Here is a 12,769-nt window from a genome sequence, read left to right as displayed (position 1 = left end):
AGCTAAAATAAATAGCATCCAGGTTCTTGTTCTCTTTTTTTACACTAGTGAGTTTCAAGCACCAATGGATTTATGTCTGCTTATTTCAGTGGCCTTGTGCCAGTTTTCCTCCATCAAAAGGGTTAGATCTTTCAGTCAATGATTGACAGTTACCTGGTTGACTTTTATGTACCCACACAGTATCACATCAAATATATCAAGCCAATAAATTACATCTGGGTAGATAAAAACATTTTGAACACAAGATTTTAACACTAGTGGAGGGCAAAAAAGTTAACAAAAACCAGAGATGTTCTTTCTCCGGGTTTATGTTGTACAATAATTGCAGTAGTTGTAATTCTAAGAAAATTTAATTCTGTAGGGCAGCACAGACATTTCAAAAACAGATGAAATTAAAATGAATTTTGAACACACATCTCTTAAACTATGCAACAAATAACTCTAGCGATACCAACGATAAATCTATCACCAGCTCTCCAGCAACCCATTTCTCCCAGTCCGTTAAATGCCAGGTGTATATTGTACCCCTAAATACTTGCATGTTAGTTTCGTATTATTTTCCAAATTAAACGTATGACTAGTTTTTCTTTTTCTTTCTCCCCCACCTAATTACTTGCATAGGGATTATTCTTTATACTATTTATGTTGTCTGTATTTTGGTTGTATACATGATGTACAAGGACAATAAAGGCTATACTACCATAATATAAATCATATTACAATTACAGAAGAGGGAAGAAAAACCCCAAGGTGCTTCTGTGCTCCTGAGCGCGTGCTTTTTTTTAAAAAAAAAATTAAACTCTAGAGCAGGGGGTCTCCAACTTTGGTCCCTTTAAGACTTGTGGACTTCAACTCCCAGAGTTGAACTCTGGGAGTTGAAGTCCACAAGTCTTAAAGGGACCAAGGTTGGAGACCCCCTGCTCTAGAATACGCATGGATTACACTTCCGGTTTGCTCCCCATCAGACTGCCTCTCCGATTCGACGATCCGGAAACGCCGAGCGCTCATAGAGCAACCTGGGGGGGGAGAGAGAGAGAGAGAGAGAGAGAGAGAGAGAAAGAGAGCGAGCGCTTTCCCTGCTGTTGAAGGGCTGCGAACTTAGCTCCGGAAGTTCAAAGCCGCCCGTCCTTTCTAGCCTCCCGTCTATGGTCGGCGGAGGGAAAGGTTGCGAACGGGCGCTCGGAGGGGCGGGCGCGCGCGCGAGGGAGGGAGGGAGGTAGGGAGGGAGCGACCCAGCCAGCGCGCGCCGGCTGTTGGGAGGCGGGACGGCGCGAGCGGGCCGAGCGTAGTAGGCCGTGGCTCTTCCCCCCTCCCTCTCCCTCTTCCCCCCCTACCACCACCACTCGCCTTGGCCGAAGCCCTGATGTGAGCCGGACCGCCGGACCCAGAAGGCGGAGGCAGAGCACGATGAAGAAGGACGTGAGGATCCTGCTGGTGGGAGAACGTGAGTGAGGGGAGGGAAGGGAAAGGGAGGGAGCGGCTGGGAAGGTCAGCATGGAAGGGAGGGAGGAGGAAGGAAGGAAGGAAGGGGGACTGGGCCGGAGAGATGAGAAGCCGGCTCGCCCCGCTGAATGAACCGGGTGAGAGCAGAGGCTGTTTGGCTGGCTGGCTTTGGGCTTCGATGGGGAGGACGACGTTTGCGAAAGGTAAGACAGACCGCACGTGGGTCTCGTTTTAACGTCTTCCTTTTTCACTGGAACGGACGGAGGTGTGGGTGTGTAAAGGGGAGGGAGCGTTTCGGGTGGACTTGGCCGAAAGGTGGCTGGGGAGAAGAAGGAGAAAGTGTTGGGGCGGAGAACCAGGTGCGGGGATTTAAGCGAAAGTAGGAGAGGGAAAGGACAGCCGGGCTGGGTATTAGAAAGCAAGAAGAAAACAGAGGATTAAGAGTGCAGTAATGGGATTTTAATAGGACCTTGGGGAGAGGGAGGGAGAAACAGGCTGAAGAAGAGGGAGAGGGAAACTAGTTTTAGGAGATGCAGAAATTTGAGAAGGGGGTGTAGAGAAGGGCAGTGGAAGAGCAAAACTGAAGAGATAAAGGTATATTCTGCAAACGTATTTTTATCTCAGGGGAAAACCGAACTCTTTGGGTATAAGGATGAAGTTTGCTCTAAAATACACTTACTAGGTCACCTGCTGAGGAGGGCATACGCTAGGTAATCTCATCCAAACTCCTATTTTGATGGGGACCCTGGTTTCATACGGGGTTAGGTTTATTTTAATTTTGGGGCTTGCCTATTCTTTGGAGGACAGATGAGGATATAGAAATGTGCAAGTTAATTTAATCTCTTCATCTGGAAAAGGTGCTTTCCTTTCCTTTCCATCTTTTGTCAGGGCCAGCTCATCATCTGCTTTTATATTTTGGATCAAAGCTGTTGTGTTTGTGTGGTTTTTTTTATACAGTAGCAAGTTGGTGTCACAAGGGCACCAGCTGTCCTTCCTCAAAATAAGACTCACAAAGTTTTCTCTGCCCCTCCCCCTCACAAAAAAAACCAAAAACAAAACCCAAACCCAGCTGCTCTTGCTAGTTTTTCATTGATTATTTAAACATAACCTTACTGGAGATCTGGGCCTAAGGCTTTTTGACTCATCTTGGTTCTAAATATGGTTTTCAAAACAGGGTTTTGGACAAGAATGTCCAAAGTACTGTATGCTCCCTCAGCAGATGTCCTAATAATGTATTTTACAGCTAAATGATTATACACAGAGTTCTATTTTCCACTGAGAAAATATATTTGTCGAAAGTATGCTCTTACATAAGTAAACTGACAGGGCACCTCAGAAATATATTAGATTCCAGATCTTTTGACTTATAAATTGTTCAATCCGTGATTACTGGTCATTCTGTTTGGGGCTTATTGAAGTTATAGAGCAAAATATCTGGTACTCACAGGCTACAGTTAATTCAGATCTAGCTATTTACTTAACTACACCATGTCTTTGATAATCTGTCCTCTGGCATGCACATTATGCTTGGCTATTAAGTGTTCTGTACTGTATATGGAATACAGACTATTAGGTCCGTATTTTAAATATGTGGCATGATACTTATAGGTTGAAGTCTTTGTGAATGCATATTCATTACAGAATGAGCAGCAACCTAATTTGCGTAACAAGTTGGGGAAGATTTATTTTCTGATGAGTGTGTCATTAAATGTGCTTTTTTGGGTTGTATGTTAACGAAGAATGATGTGTGAATAGTGTCAGAAAATAGATGACTGGCTGCTACTGTAATATTGTGTAAAGTCACCAAGATTGCTCTGAATATTAATGACTGATGTCTTGTGAATCCAGCAATTATGAATTATTGTTGAAATTTGAGGGATTAATTAATTAAAATAGTTTTGATTGATTTGCTGTATTTAGAGTAGTTCAAGAATTGAGAGTTTGGACTTTTCCTTAAAGCTTTGTTAGTGCCTTGATGAGATTTTGGGTGGGAATTGAGAATAATAATTCTGTTGTGCTTATTTTCTCTTTTGACCCCATCATTTTTTTTCTTTTAAATTACTTAGAAAACTGTTGCATAAGTACCTGCCAGATACTGTGAAATATTTATAAATCAGAAGGAGTTCCTGTTCTTCAAACCAATGTTTTCTTCTCAGGATAGCAACCTGATGCATTCCAGAGATTTTGATCTCATCCAATTATATTTTTTGCTACTAGCCACTATAGGGAGACTGATAGAAGATAAAGTCCAAAACCTCCAGAGGGCATTAGGTCATTTATTTGGGTATGCAGGGTGACATAGTCTTGCACTGAGAATTTACACATATTTAGTTATTAGTTCATTTGTGTTTAGTTTCAATTTCCAGGTCAATGGTGTTAAAAATAATCTGTGAGAATTCAGCCATGGAGAGTGTGTTTTATCTTCTTGGAACACTTAAATAATGATTTGTTTAAGAGATTATTATCCTGTCTCCTGACTTATTGGTTGGTTGTGTGATCTTGAAAAATGTTTCCAAAAAGCAAGGATTGGGATTTGCATCGTAAAAGCCATAGATAGGTTGGCATTTTGAACTGGTTGACTATTCATTTTATGCAGATTGCAAACAACTTATAAAATCAGAAAAGCTGGTAATGGACAGCCTGCTGACAATAAAGTACAATTTGAGACGAAGTGTGTTGTCTTCAGATCAAATCCAAACGCATATCTTCTCCTACAATTCTGTTGATTAGATAATAGACTACATTGCTATCTGACTAAGCATGAAGAAGCTGAATTTAAAATCATCTGAATGTAGGCTGCAAGTGGAATTCTCAAGGACTCTGTGGGTGTGTGTTTGTGTTTGTATGTGTTTGCCTTAGAGTCAGTGTTGACTCCTGGTGATTGTCTGGACAGATTCCTGCAGTTTTCTTGGCAAGATTGCAGAAATAGTTTGCTATTGCTTTCTTCCTAGGGCTGAAATAGAATGACTGGACCAAGACCACCCAGCTGATTTTGTATCTAAATCAGGACTAGAATTCATGTTCTCCTGGGTTCTGGCCCAGTGACTTAACCACAACACCAAATTGACTCTCTCAGAGGGAGTTTTCACCTCTGGGAATGGTACTGTCAGAGATGCTTCTTCATATTAGTGCATATGGTTCATATATATGACAAGACTGTTACTGTTCAGAAGATTGGTCTGAGACCAAAATCTTCAAGCTGTCCTTTAGCTGTGCTGTGATTTATCTAGTGACTGTTGAAATTGGGAGCCTAAATTTAGAAAACAGAATTATTATTTAGGGAAATGTTGTTTGCCAGGGGAAAAAAAAAAACCCTAAAGCATTCTTCGACAGGAGTAGGGTCATACATACTTATCTTTAGAATGTATTATTTAATTTTTACTCTATAGTCTGAAAATAATATTTTAAAAAAACTTGCATTCTGACATTGTTATAGAACTGTGTACTCTTAGAGCGAAATTGGTTTCATAAATTTCCATAGCATAATTCGATTCTAGAAAAACGGGTTTGCTTCTCTGCAATTGACAGATATAAATGTTGATGTAATTTTTTTTATAATTCCCATAATATGTAGTACATAATTCCTCTCTTCCCAAGTCCTTTCATATCAAGATCAGTTTTTTATTTAGGAGACTGACAGTTCTGGAAATACTTTAGCTGAAATTGTTTTGGAATGTTTCCAGAACGATCAGAACTGAATTTGAATGTAGAGGATCTTTTTTATTTGAAATACTTTGCACATCACTAATTTAAATGTTCCTGAGTGCATTCCCTGCCATTTTCCATAAATTCAGTATAAAATTGAAACATAGCAGTGAAGGATCACACATTGAGAGATACAGAGGTTAGTCTGCTAATATACAGGTAATCCTCGACTTATAACAGTTCATTTAGTGACCGTTCAAAGTTACAACACTGAAAAAAGTGACTTATGACCATTTTTCACACTTATGACTGTTGCAGCGTCCCCATGGTCACGTGATCAAAACTCAGATGCTTGGCAACTGACTCATTTATGACAGTTGCTCTGTCCCAAGGTCATGTTATCAACTTTTGCAACCTTTTGACAAGTAAAATCAACAGGGAAGACAGATTTACTTAACAACCATGTTTCTAATTTATCAACTACAGTGAGTCACTTAACAAGTGTGGCAGGAAAGGTCGTAAAATGGGGTAAAACTCACTTAATAAATATCTCACTTAACAACAGAAATGTGGGACTCAGTTGTGGTTGTAGGCTGAGGACTACGTGTAATTGTCAATGTTTTAAGATTCGGGCATGAAATGATACTAGAAATATACCAATTGTTAAACTGTATTTTTAGTTGTGTGCTATGACGCATTTGAAGTTTACTTATGTGGGCAACTCATGTTTTTTGAAAACAGAATTAGGATATTAGCTACTTTCGGGAAATATCAGCAACATTACAGCCAGTTTAACATTTTGGAAAGCTAAAATATCTCACCGTAAACTTTTGCATAACAGAGCCTTTGGACAATTTTTAATAATTTTTATTAAAGCTGTGAAGTGTGGAAAGCTAAATCACATCCTTTCTGGGTACTTGGCTTGAATCTGAACAAGTGCCTTGCTACCATAGAAAAATACTGTTTGATGATATTGAAGTCCTTTGGATTGATATGTGGTGGTAGTTGCACTCATGTCTACAGCTGCATACATCAATGTGTCTCTAAATTTAGATTTCTAAAGCAATTGTACAGTTTTCATTTGTTGAAAATTCTCAACCGAACTTTACAAATCCATATTTTTTAAAATATAGCAAGGTTGTGCCCATTTATGTTTTTTGATTACAAATAAATTTAGTGAATAAATTTAAATCACAAGAATGATGGGTTTGGTGATAGCGGAACAAATGTTAATGGAAGATTGATTACTCACTTCTTCTGCAGTTGCTTCAAATTTGAGATGATTTTCATGTATGGGCTTACATATACACCACATAAAGATGTGTCTTTATATGCAGTAAATAGGAATTAAAATTCTGCTTTTCCACAAAGCTGTTCCCATAATGCTTTTGACTTATGCCACAAAAAGTCATTACTAAGCTGAACATGTCTACTTGCTGGGTTTTTATTGGTTGATTTTGTCCAGGCTGATATATGAACAGAAAATAAAGGAATTTTTTTAAAAAGAAAGGAAAATTAATCTAATCCAGTCTTCACAGGCAAAAGGACATGTTCCTCTATTATGATTCTGGATAGTAAAAGTAAGCTTGCAGTGCCAAGCTCAAGTCAAGATATTATCATTATTAATTTTTTATTCCAGTTGTATACAAACCAAACATGAAAAAAGATGTCCATATCTCCTAGGGAACTATATGCCCATCTGCAAGAAGATTCAGTGCTCTACCAGTTTTAAGAGTATTAATAGCACTTTTATTTCTGATAGGAAGATTCAACAAGACCTAACTTTAGGAAACTCACGGTCATTTGAATATCCTATTTGGCCAACAGTCATTTTTCATGAAGTCATTATGCTCATTCAGTTCTTCCTGTCAGACAAAGACTTTAAAAGGCTTTTTAAAAAAATCTTCCAAAGCTGTAGCATCAAAAGTTTTCTTGGCTCAGAAAGAAGTTAAAAGATAAAAGTAAAGGTTCCCCTCGCACATTACATGCTAGTCGTTGTCGACTCTAGGGGGCGGTGCTCATCTCCGTTTCAAAGCCAAAGAGCCAGCGCTGTCTGAAGACATCTCCGTGGTCATGTGGCCGGCATGACTCAGCGTCAAAGGCACACAGAACGCTGTTACCTTCCCACCAAAGGTGGTCCCTATTTTTTCTACTTGCATTTTTATGTGCTTTCGAAACTGCTAGGTTGGCAAAAGCTGGGACAAGTAACGGCAGCACTAGGGATTCGAACCGCCGAGCTGCCGACCTTTCGATCAACAAGCTCAACGTCCTAGCCCCTGAGCCACCACGTCCCTCAGAAAGAAGTTAGCTTTCTCCTATTCTTTCTTACTTAATTGACGTAGAATATGTATGTCATTCTGTTCCATTGAAATGACAGTTTTTGGTTTAAATGACAATGTCACATGGTATCCACCAGTTGGTTCATAGTTAAATACAGATAGTCCTTGACTTACAACTACAATTGCGCCCAAAATTTCTGTTGCTGAGTAAAACATTTGTTAAGTGAGTTTTGCCTCATTTTACAAATTTCCTTGACACAATTATTAAACAAATCACTGCAGTTGTTAAGTTAGTAATTGTTAAGTGAATCTAGTTTCCCCATTGATTTTGCTTGTTGGAAGTTCGCAACAGGTGATCACATGACCCTGGGACACTGCAGCAACCGTAAATATGAGTCAGTTGCCAAGCATCTGAATTTTGATCATGTGACTGTGGGAATGCTACAAATGGTCATAAGTTTGAAAAATGGTCATAAGTCACTTTTTTCAGTGCCATTGTAACTTCAAACAGTCATTAAACAAATGGTTGTAAATCAAGGACTACTTGTAGTGAGAATTCTGGGCCATTATTTGTGGTGTTTCTTCTGAGACTTCTTAATTTATTCTCAATCTAGTAAATACAATTTGTTTTTCATTCAAAAATAATATATATAAATCTAAGCTCTGTTTCCGCAACACTTGTAACCTATCCAGACACTAATCTTGTCAGATTTCATTAAAAATTAAAGTGGAGCATAATCACAAAAAGTGGGCCAAAAGTTCCCATTTTGGAATTACATGTGACCCGAACTCCTTTTCCATCAATTCCATGAGCCTTGAACTGATTCCTCGCTTTTTCCTGATGGAGCTGCCAGCAGCAAGCATTGTTGGGCTACTACAGCAATCTAATATTATTAATTTGTGCGTATTTATATCACAACTGATTAGATGTAATTAATTTGACTCAGTGCAACACTAGGTATGATTTCGGCTATGTTTGACCACCTGGAATTAGTTGACTAGATCAGTTGATCTGGTTATGATGTTTCCCCAGATATTGTAACCCAGGGATGTCCAAACTTGTCCCCTTGAAGAGTGGTGGACTTCAACTCCCAGAATTCCCCAGCCAGCATGAGCTATAAATAAGAGCAAGTTGCTGGCTGGGAAATTCTGAGAGTTGAAGTCCACCACTCTTCAAGTTTGGACATCCCTGTTGTAACCAATCTACAACTGAACTAATTAAATGTGTTGCAGAAAGAAAATCACAATCAATTGCTATCCTGGTATGTAGTAATCCAGTAATCTTCAAAAGCGTTGATCAGTACAGTAATTTGACGAAATCTCATTTGTTAAAATTGAACCCCACAATTCTTTATTATGAGGATGTTGTAGTTTTAATCTTGTTTGAAAAGGAGTTATTGTATATCAGGAGTCCCCAGCCCTCTGGTCCATGGACCAATACCAGTCTATGCCCTGTTAGGAACTGGGCTGCACAAGGAGTGAAGCTTTGTCAACGCATGTTGAGATCTAGGTAGCGTGCAAAACCATCTCTCCCTCCCCCTCCAGTCAGTGGAAAAATTGTTTTCCACAGAACCGGTCCCTGATAACAAAAAGGTTGGGGACCACTGCTGTATATTCATGCAAAGATATTTTTGTCCTATTAGCTGACCTATATTAAGATTTTCTTTTTAAAAAGTGAGAAAGCTTTGTAGGACTCACCTATTGATTGTACTTGCCTTACTTTTATATTTGTCATTTCAAAGAACCATTGCTCTTTTTTTAGAAGGCTTTGCCTACAGTTGTATTGCTGTATTGCTGGTTAGCAGTACTATTGCTGGTACTAATTTTGACACCATCCCTCGTCCCCCCACCCCCACCCTGGCCAAGAATTACCTATGGAAATCCTTCAGGAATGTTCATCTTCTCAATTTCACAGCCAGAGTTGGGAAGACATCACTTATCATGTCTCTTGTCAGTGAAGAATTTCCTGAAGAGGTAAGTTTTCACTTGATTTTTAAAAAATCCTTGTGAAATTAAATTTCAGTTTGCTGGACTTTGACGTACCAGATTACACATACAGTGGACAGCATTCTGCTGTGAGTTACATTTGCTAATGATGTTTGATGCAAATTACAGTACATCATTGCCATCATCTGTAAAGGGTATCTTTACATGAATTGTATATTATATAATTGTAAATTATATAAAATCACAATAGTTGCATACTTGTCAATATGCCAGGTGTTCATTAGAAACAGATATGCGTCCCCTGGTTAATCTGTTCATGTTTCACTATATTTTTAAAGCCCTTAATAGAAATACAAAAACTCCAAAAGCATAAGCTTGGAGTCTAAAATAAATATTTGCTTCTAAAAGTATATATTTTATGCTCTTTTTTTCTAGATACACAAAAGAGTGATTTCTTTATAAGCTTTCAAAAATCTGTGAAATTATGTAAAGAAATTTGCAAGTTTAATACATACAAGTTATTTAACAGTTCAACCACTAGGATATATTGCTGCCATTTCTATTTGTAGTTGATATTATGAAAAACAAAGTTTCCCACAGTATAACAATATATTTTTGACCATTAGCATGCAAGATTTTATTGCCATAATTTCCATTAGGCTAAAATATGCCAGTATATGAGACTGGCTACTGTGATGAATGACTGGATAAAAATCACTGAACATCTGAGAATGGAATGGAGAACTGTAAGAGTTCCATTGTTATCCATTATGTTCTGTGAAAAAAAATCAATAATAAGGAATATAGTGTTCTAGCTGTTTGCTATCATTTCATATCAAACCTTATTAGTCATGGGATTCATTGATTAGAAAGTTGTGTAGCAGAAGTACTTGGAATTGTTAGAAATAGCAATTTATGTAGCAGTCATAAAATGACTTTGGAACAAACTAGATTTTTTATGGTAAGAAATGTGCAATGTTGAATTTCCGTAACGGAGACTGGCGAAACCAAATAAGGTGGCAAATGGTAAAACCTTATATTATTTAACTGGGTTTGTAGTTTCCTGATTAAGTGGGGGGGATGTATCATAGATAATTGCTTAGTTTCTGCTATTACAGGTTACAAACTTTGCAATTTATGTAATAATTGAGCATTTAACTAAGATTTCTCTTTTTCATACACCAAGGTCCCTCCACGAGCTGAAGAAATCACTATCCCAGCTGATGTTACCCCAGAAAGAGTGCCAACCCATATAGTGGATTATTCAGGTAATGCCTCTGTTTTTACAAATTAAAAAAGAGACATACATTATGGTTTGGCTGCTCTGGGAATGGAGGCATTGAAGAACAATTCCCTGCTTAGGCAGGAAACCCTACACCACTTCAGACAAATGGTTATCCAACATCTTCTTAAAAACTTCCAATGTTGGAGTATTCACAACTTCTGGAGGCAAGTTGGCCCACTGATTAATTGTTCTAACTGTCAGAAAATTTCTCTTTAGTTCTAAGTTGCTTCTCTCCTTGATTAGTTTCCACTCATTGCTTCCTGCCCTGCCCTCAGGTGCTTTGGAGAATAGCTTGACTCCCTCTTATTTGTGGCAGCCCCTGAGATAATTGGAACATTGCTATCGTGTCTCCCCTACTCCTTTTCATTAAACTAGACCAGGGGTGTCCAAACTACGGCCCGCGGGCCAACTGCGGCCCGCGGGTCAGTTTTTATTGGCCCGCAGCAAATTCTCGGTGGACAGTGGGGTGCGGCCCCCGTCCTGGCCCCCAAGGAAGCCGCCGCTCGCCCGGTTGCAGATGCGGAGTGGCTCCGCTGAGGCGATCCCCGCCCACCTGGGGCTGCGGGCCGGCCATTCCGCCACTGGGCTGTAGGGGGCGCCCAGGACGCCCATGGCTCCAGCCCGGCCCACCAGACAGAGGAAGAGGCGGGCGGGCGGCGACGCCCATCGTCCCCACGCGGGGCTGCAGCCCCGGAAGCCAGGCGGGCGAGGCGCTCTGCTTCCCAGCCCCGCGCGGGATCCTCTCCGGGCGCGGCGCTCTGCACGCGCTCAGGGGGCGCTTACTTGTCGCGGATGATGGTCTGCAGCTCCCGGATCTGGTCGTTCATGGGCAGGAGTTGGAGCGGGCCCGCCGCCGACCCCGGCCAGTCGTGACGCGCCGCCGCCGCCGACGTGGCCGTGGCCTCCTCGGCGCCCCCGTCGCCCGCACAGCAGCCGTTCCCGCCAGCGCAGCAGCATCGGCTGCCGTCGGCGCTGCTGCTGCTGCTGTCCGGGCTCAGGCTGTCACCGCTGCCCGGGCCCGGGGCGGCGGCGCAGCTGCCGAGGCCCGCCGCCGCCGCCGCCGCATCCCGCCTCTGCCCCGCCGGCCCACCACGCCGGTCGCGGCAAGGCATCGCCTCCATGCGCCGCCGGCAGCGCCGCGCGCCCGCCACACGCTCCGCTTTTCCTCAGCCGCGGGCCCGTGTGCCGGCCCGTGACATGGCCGGGCTCGCCTGCTCCCATTTGCCGCCGCCGCCGGCAGCGCCGCGCGCCCGCCACCACTCGGCGTTCAGAGGAGGGGCCGGTGCCCGCCCACTCTCGCCCCCTAGTTAGCCCCGTCCCTTTCTGGCCTGGGTGGGAGCCGCGTGGCACACCTGAGTGGCTGCGAGGAAGCGGTGCGGGCCTCGCCTGGGCCTCCCCGGAGTCCCTCCATTGGCTGCTGTGTCTCCCTCAGTGGGAAGAGAGTTCGCGACGGACGGAAAACCCCGAGTAAATACATGCTGGTTGCCAAAAGCTTGACTTTTGATGTAACTGGGGATGCTGCGAAGGTCATAAATGCAAAGACTGGTGGTAAGTCACTTTTTTCAGTGCTGTTGTATTGGTCGCTAAATGAGTGGTTGCAAGCCGAGGATTACTGGTAGCCGCTGTCAGTATTTAGGTCTCTATGTATTTAGGTTTCTATGCCCATAGCCACATCCACTCAGTCACATGAGGAGTTAGCCACGCCCACCAGTCACATGACCACCAAGCCACACCCCAAAATAAGCCACGCCCACAGAACTGGTACAAAAATCCCCCCCCCTCCCCCGTGGCCCAGGCCTTTGCTTATTTTTCTGTATTTGGCCCTCACTCAAAACACTTTGGACACCCCTGAACTAGACATACCCAGTTCCTGCAACCATTCTTCATATGTTTTAGCCTCCAAGCCCCTAATCATCTTTGTTGCTCTTCTCTGCACTCTTTCTAGAGTCTCCACATTTTTTTTTTACATTGTGGCGACCAAACCTGGATGCAGTATTCCATGTCTGGCCTTATCAAGGCATTATAAAGTTGAATTAACACTTCACGCGATCTTGATTTTATCCCTCGGTTTATGTAGCCTAGAACTGTGTTGGCTTTTTTGGCAGCTGCTGCACGCTGCTGGCTCATATTTAAATGGTTGTCCACTAGGACTCCAAGATCCCTCTCATAG

General features: G+C 42.0%; 1 protein-coding gene across 7 annotated transcripts in view; it reads left to right on the top strand.

The window, feature by feature from the left end:
• The first annotated feature begins 1,212 nt into the window (after positions 1 to 1,212).
• Positions 1,213 to 12,769, top strand: part of RHOT1 (ras homolog family member T1) — a 51,983-nt gene continuing 40,426 nt past the window's right edge. The window contains exons 1-3 of one of the 7 annotated variants that reach the window (XM_058168653.1): positions 1,213 to 1,444; positions 9,283 to 9,341; positions 10,501 to 10,582. In XM_058168653.1, coding sequence (XP_058024636.1) covers positions 1,408 to 1,444; positions 9,283 to 9,341; positions 10,501 to 10,582 — 178 coding nt within the window. In that variant the 5' untranslated portion in view covers positions 1,213 to 1,407. Of the gene's footprint in view, positions 1,445 to 1,565; positions 1,647 to 9,282; positions 9,342 to 10,500; positions 10,583 to 12,769 lie in introns of those variants that run through there. The other 6 variants (XM_058168656.1, XM_058168658.1, XM_058168652.1 and 3 more) reach the window with 6 other exon arrangements.

This window comes from Ahaetulla prasina, chromosome 2, assembly GCF_028640845.1.
Source record: "Ahaetulla prasina isolate Xishuangbanna chromosome 2, ASM2864084v1, whole genome shotgun sequence".
NCBI lineage: Eukaryota > Metazoa > Chordata > Lepidosauria > Squamata > Colubridae > Ahaetulla > Ahaetulla prasina.
This window is presented reverse-complemented; position numbering and strand designations above follow the sequence as displayed.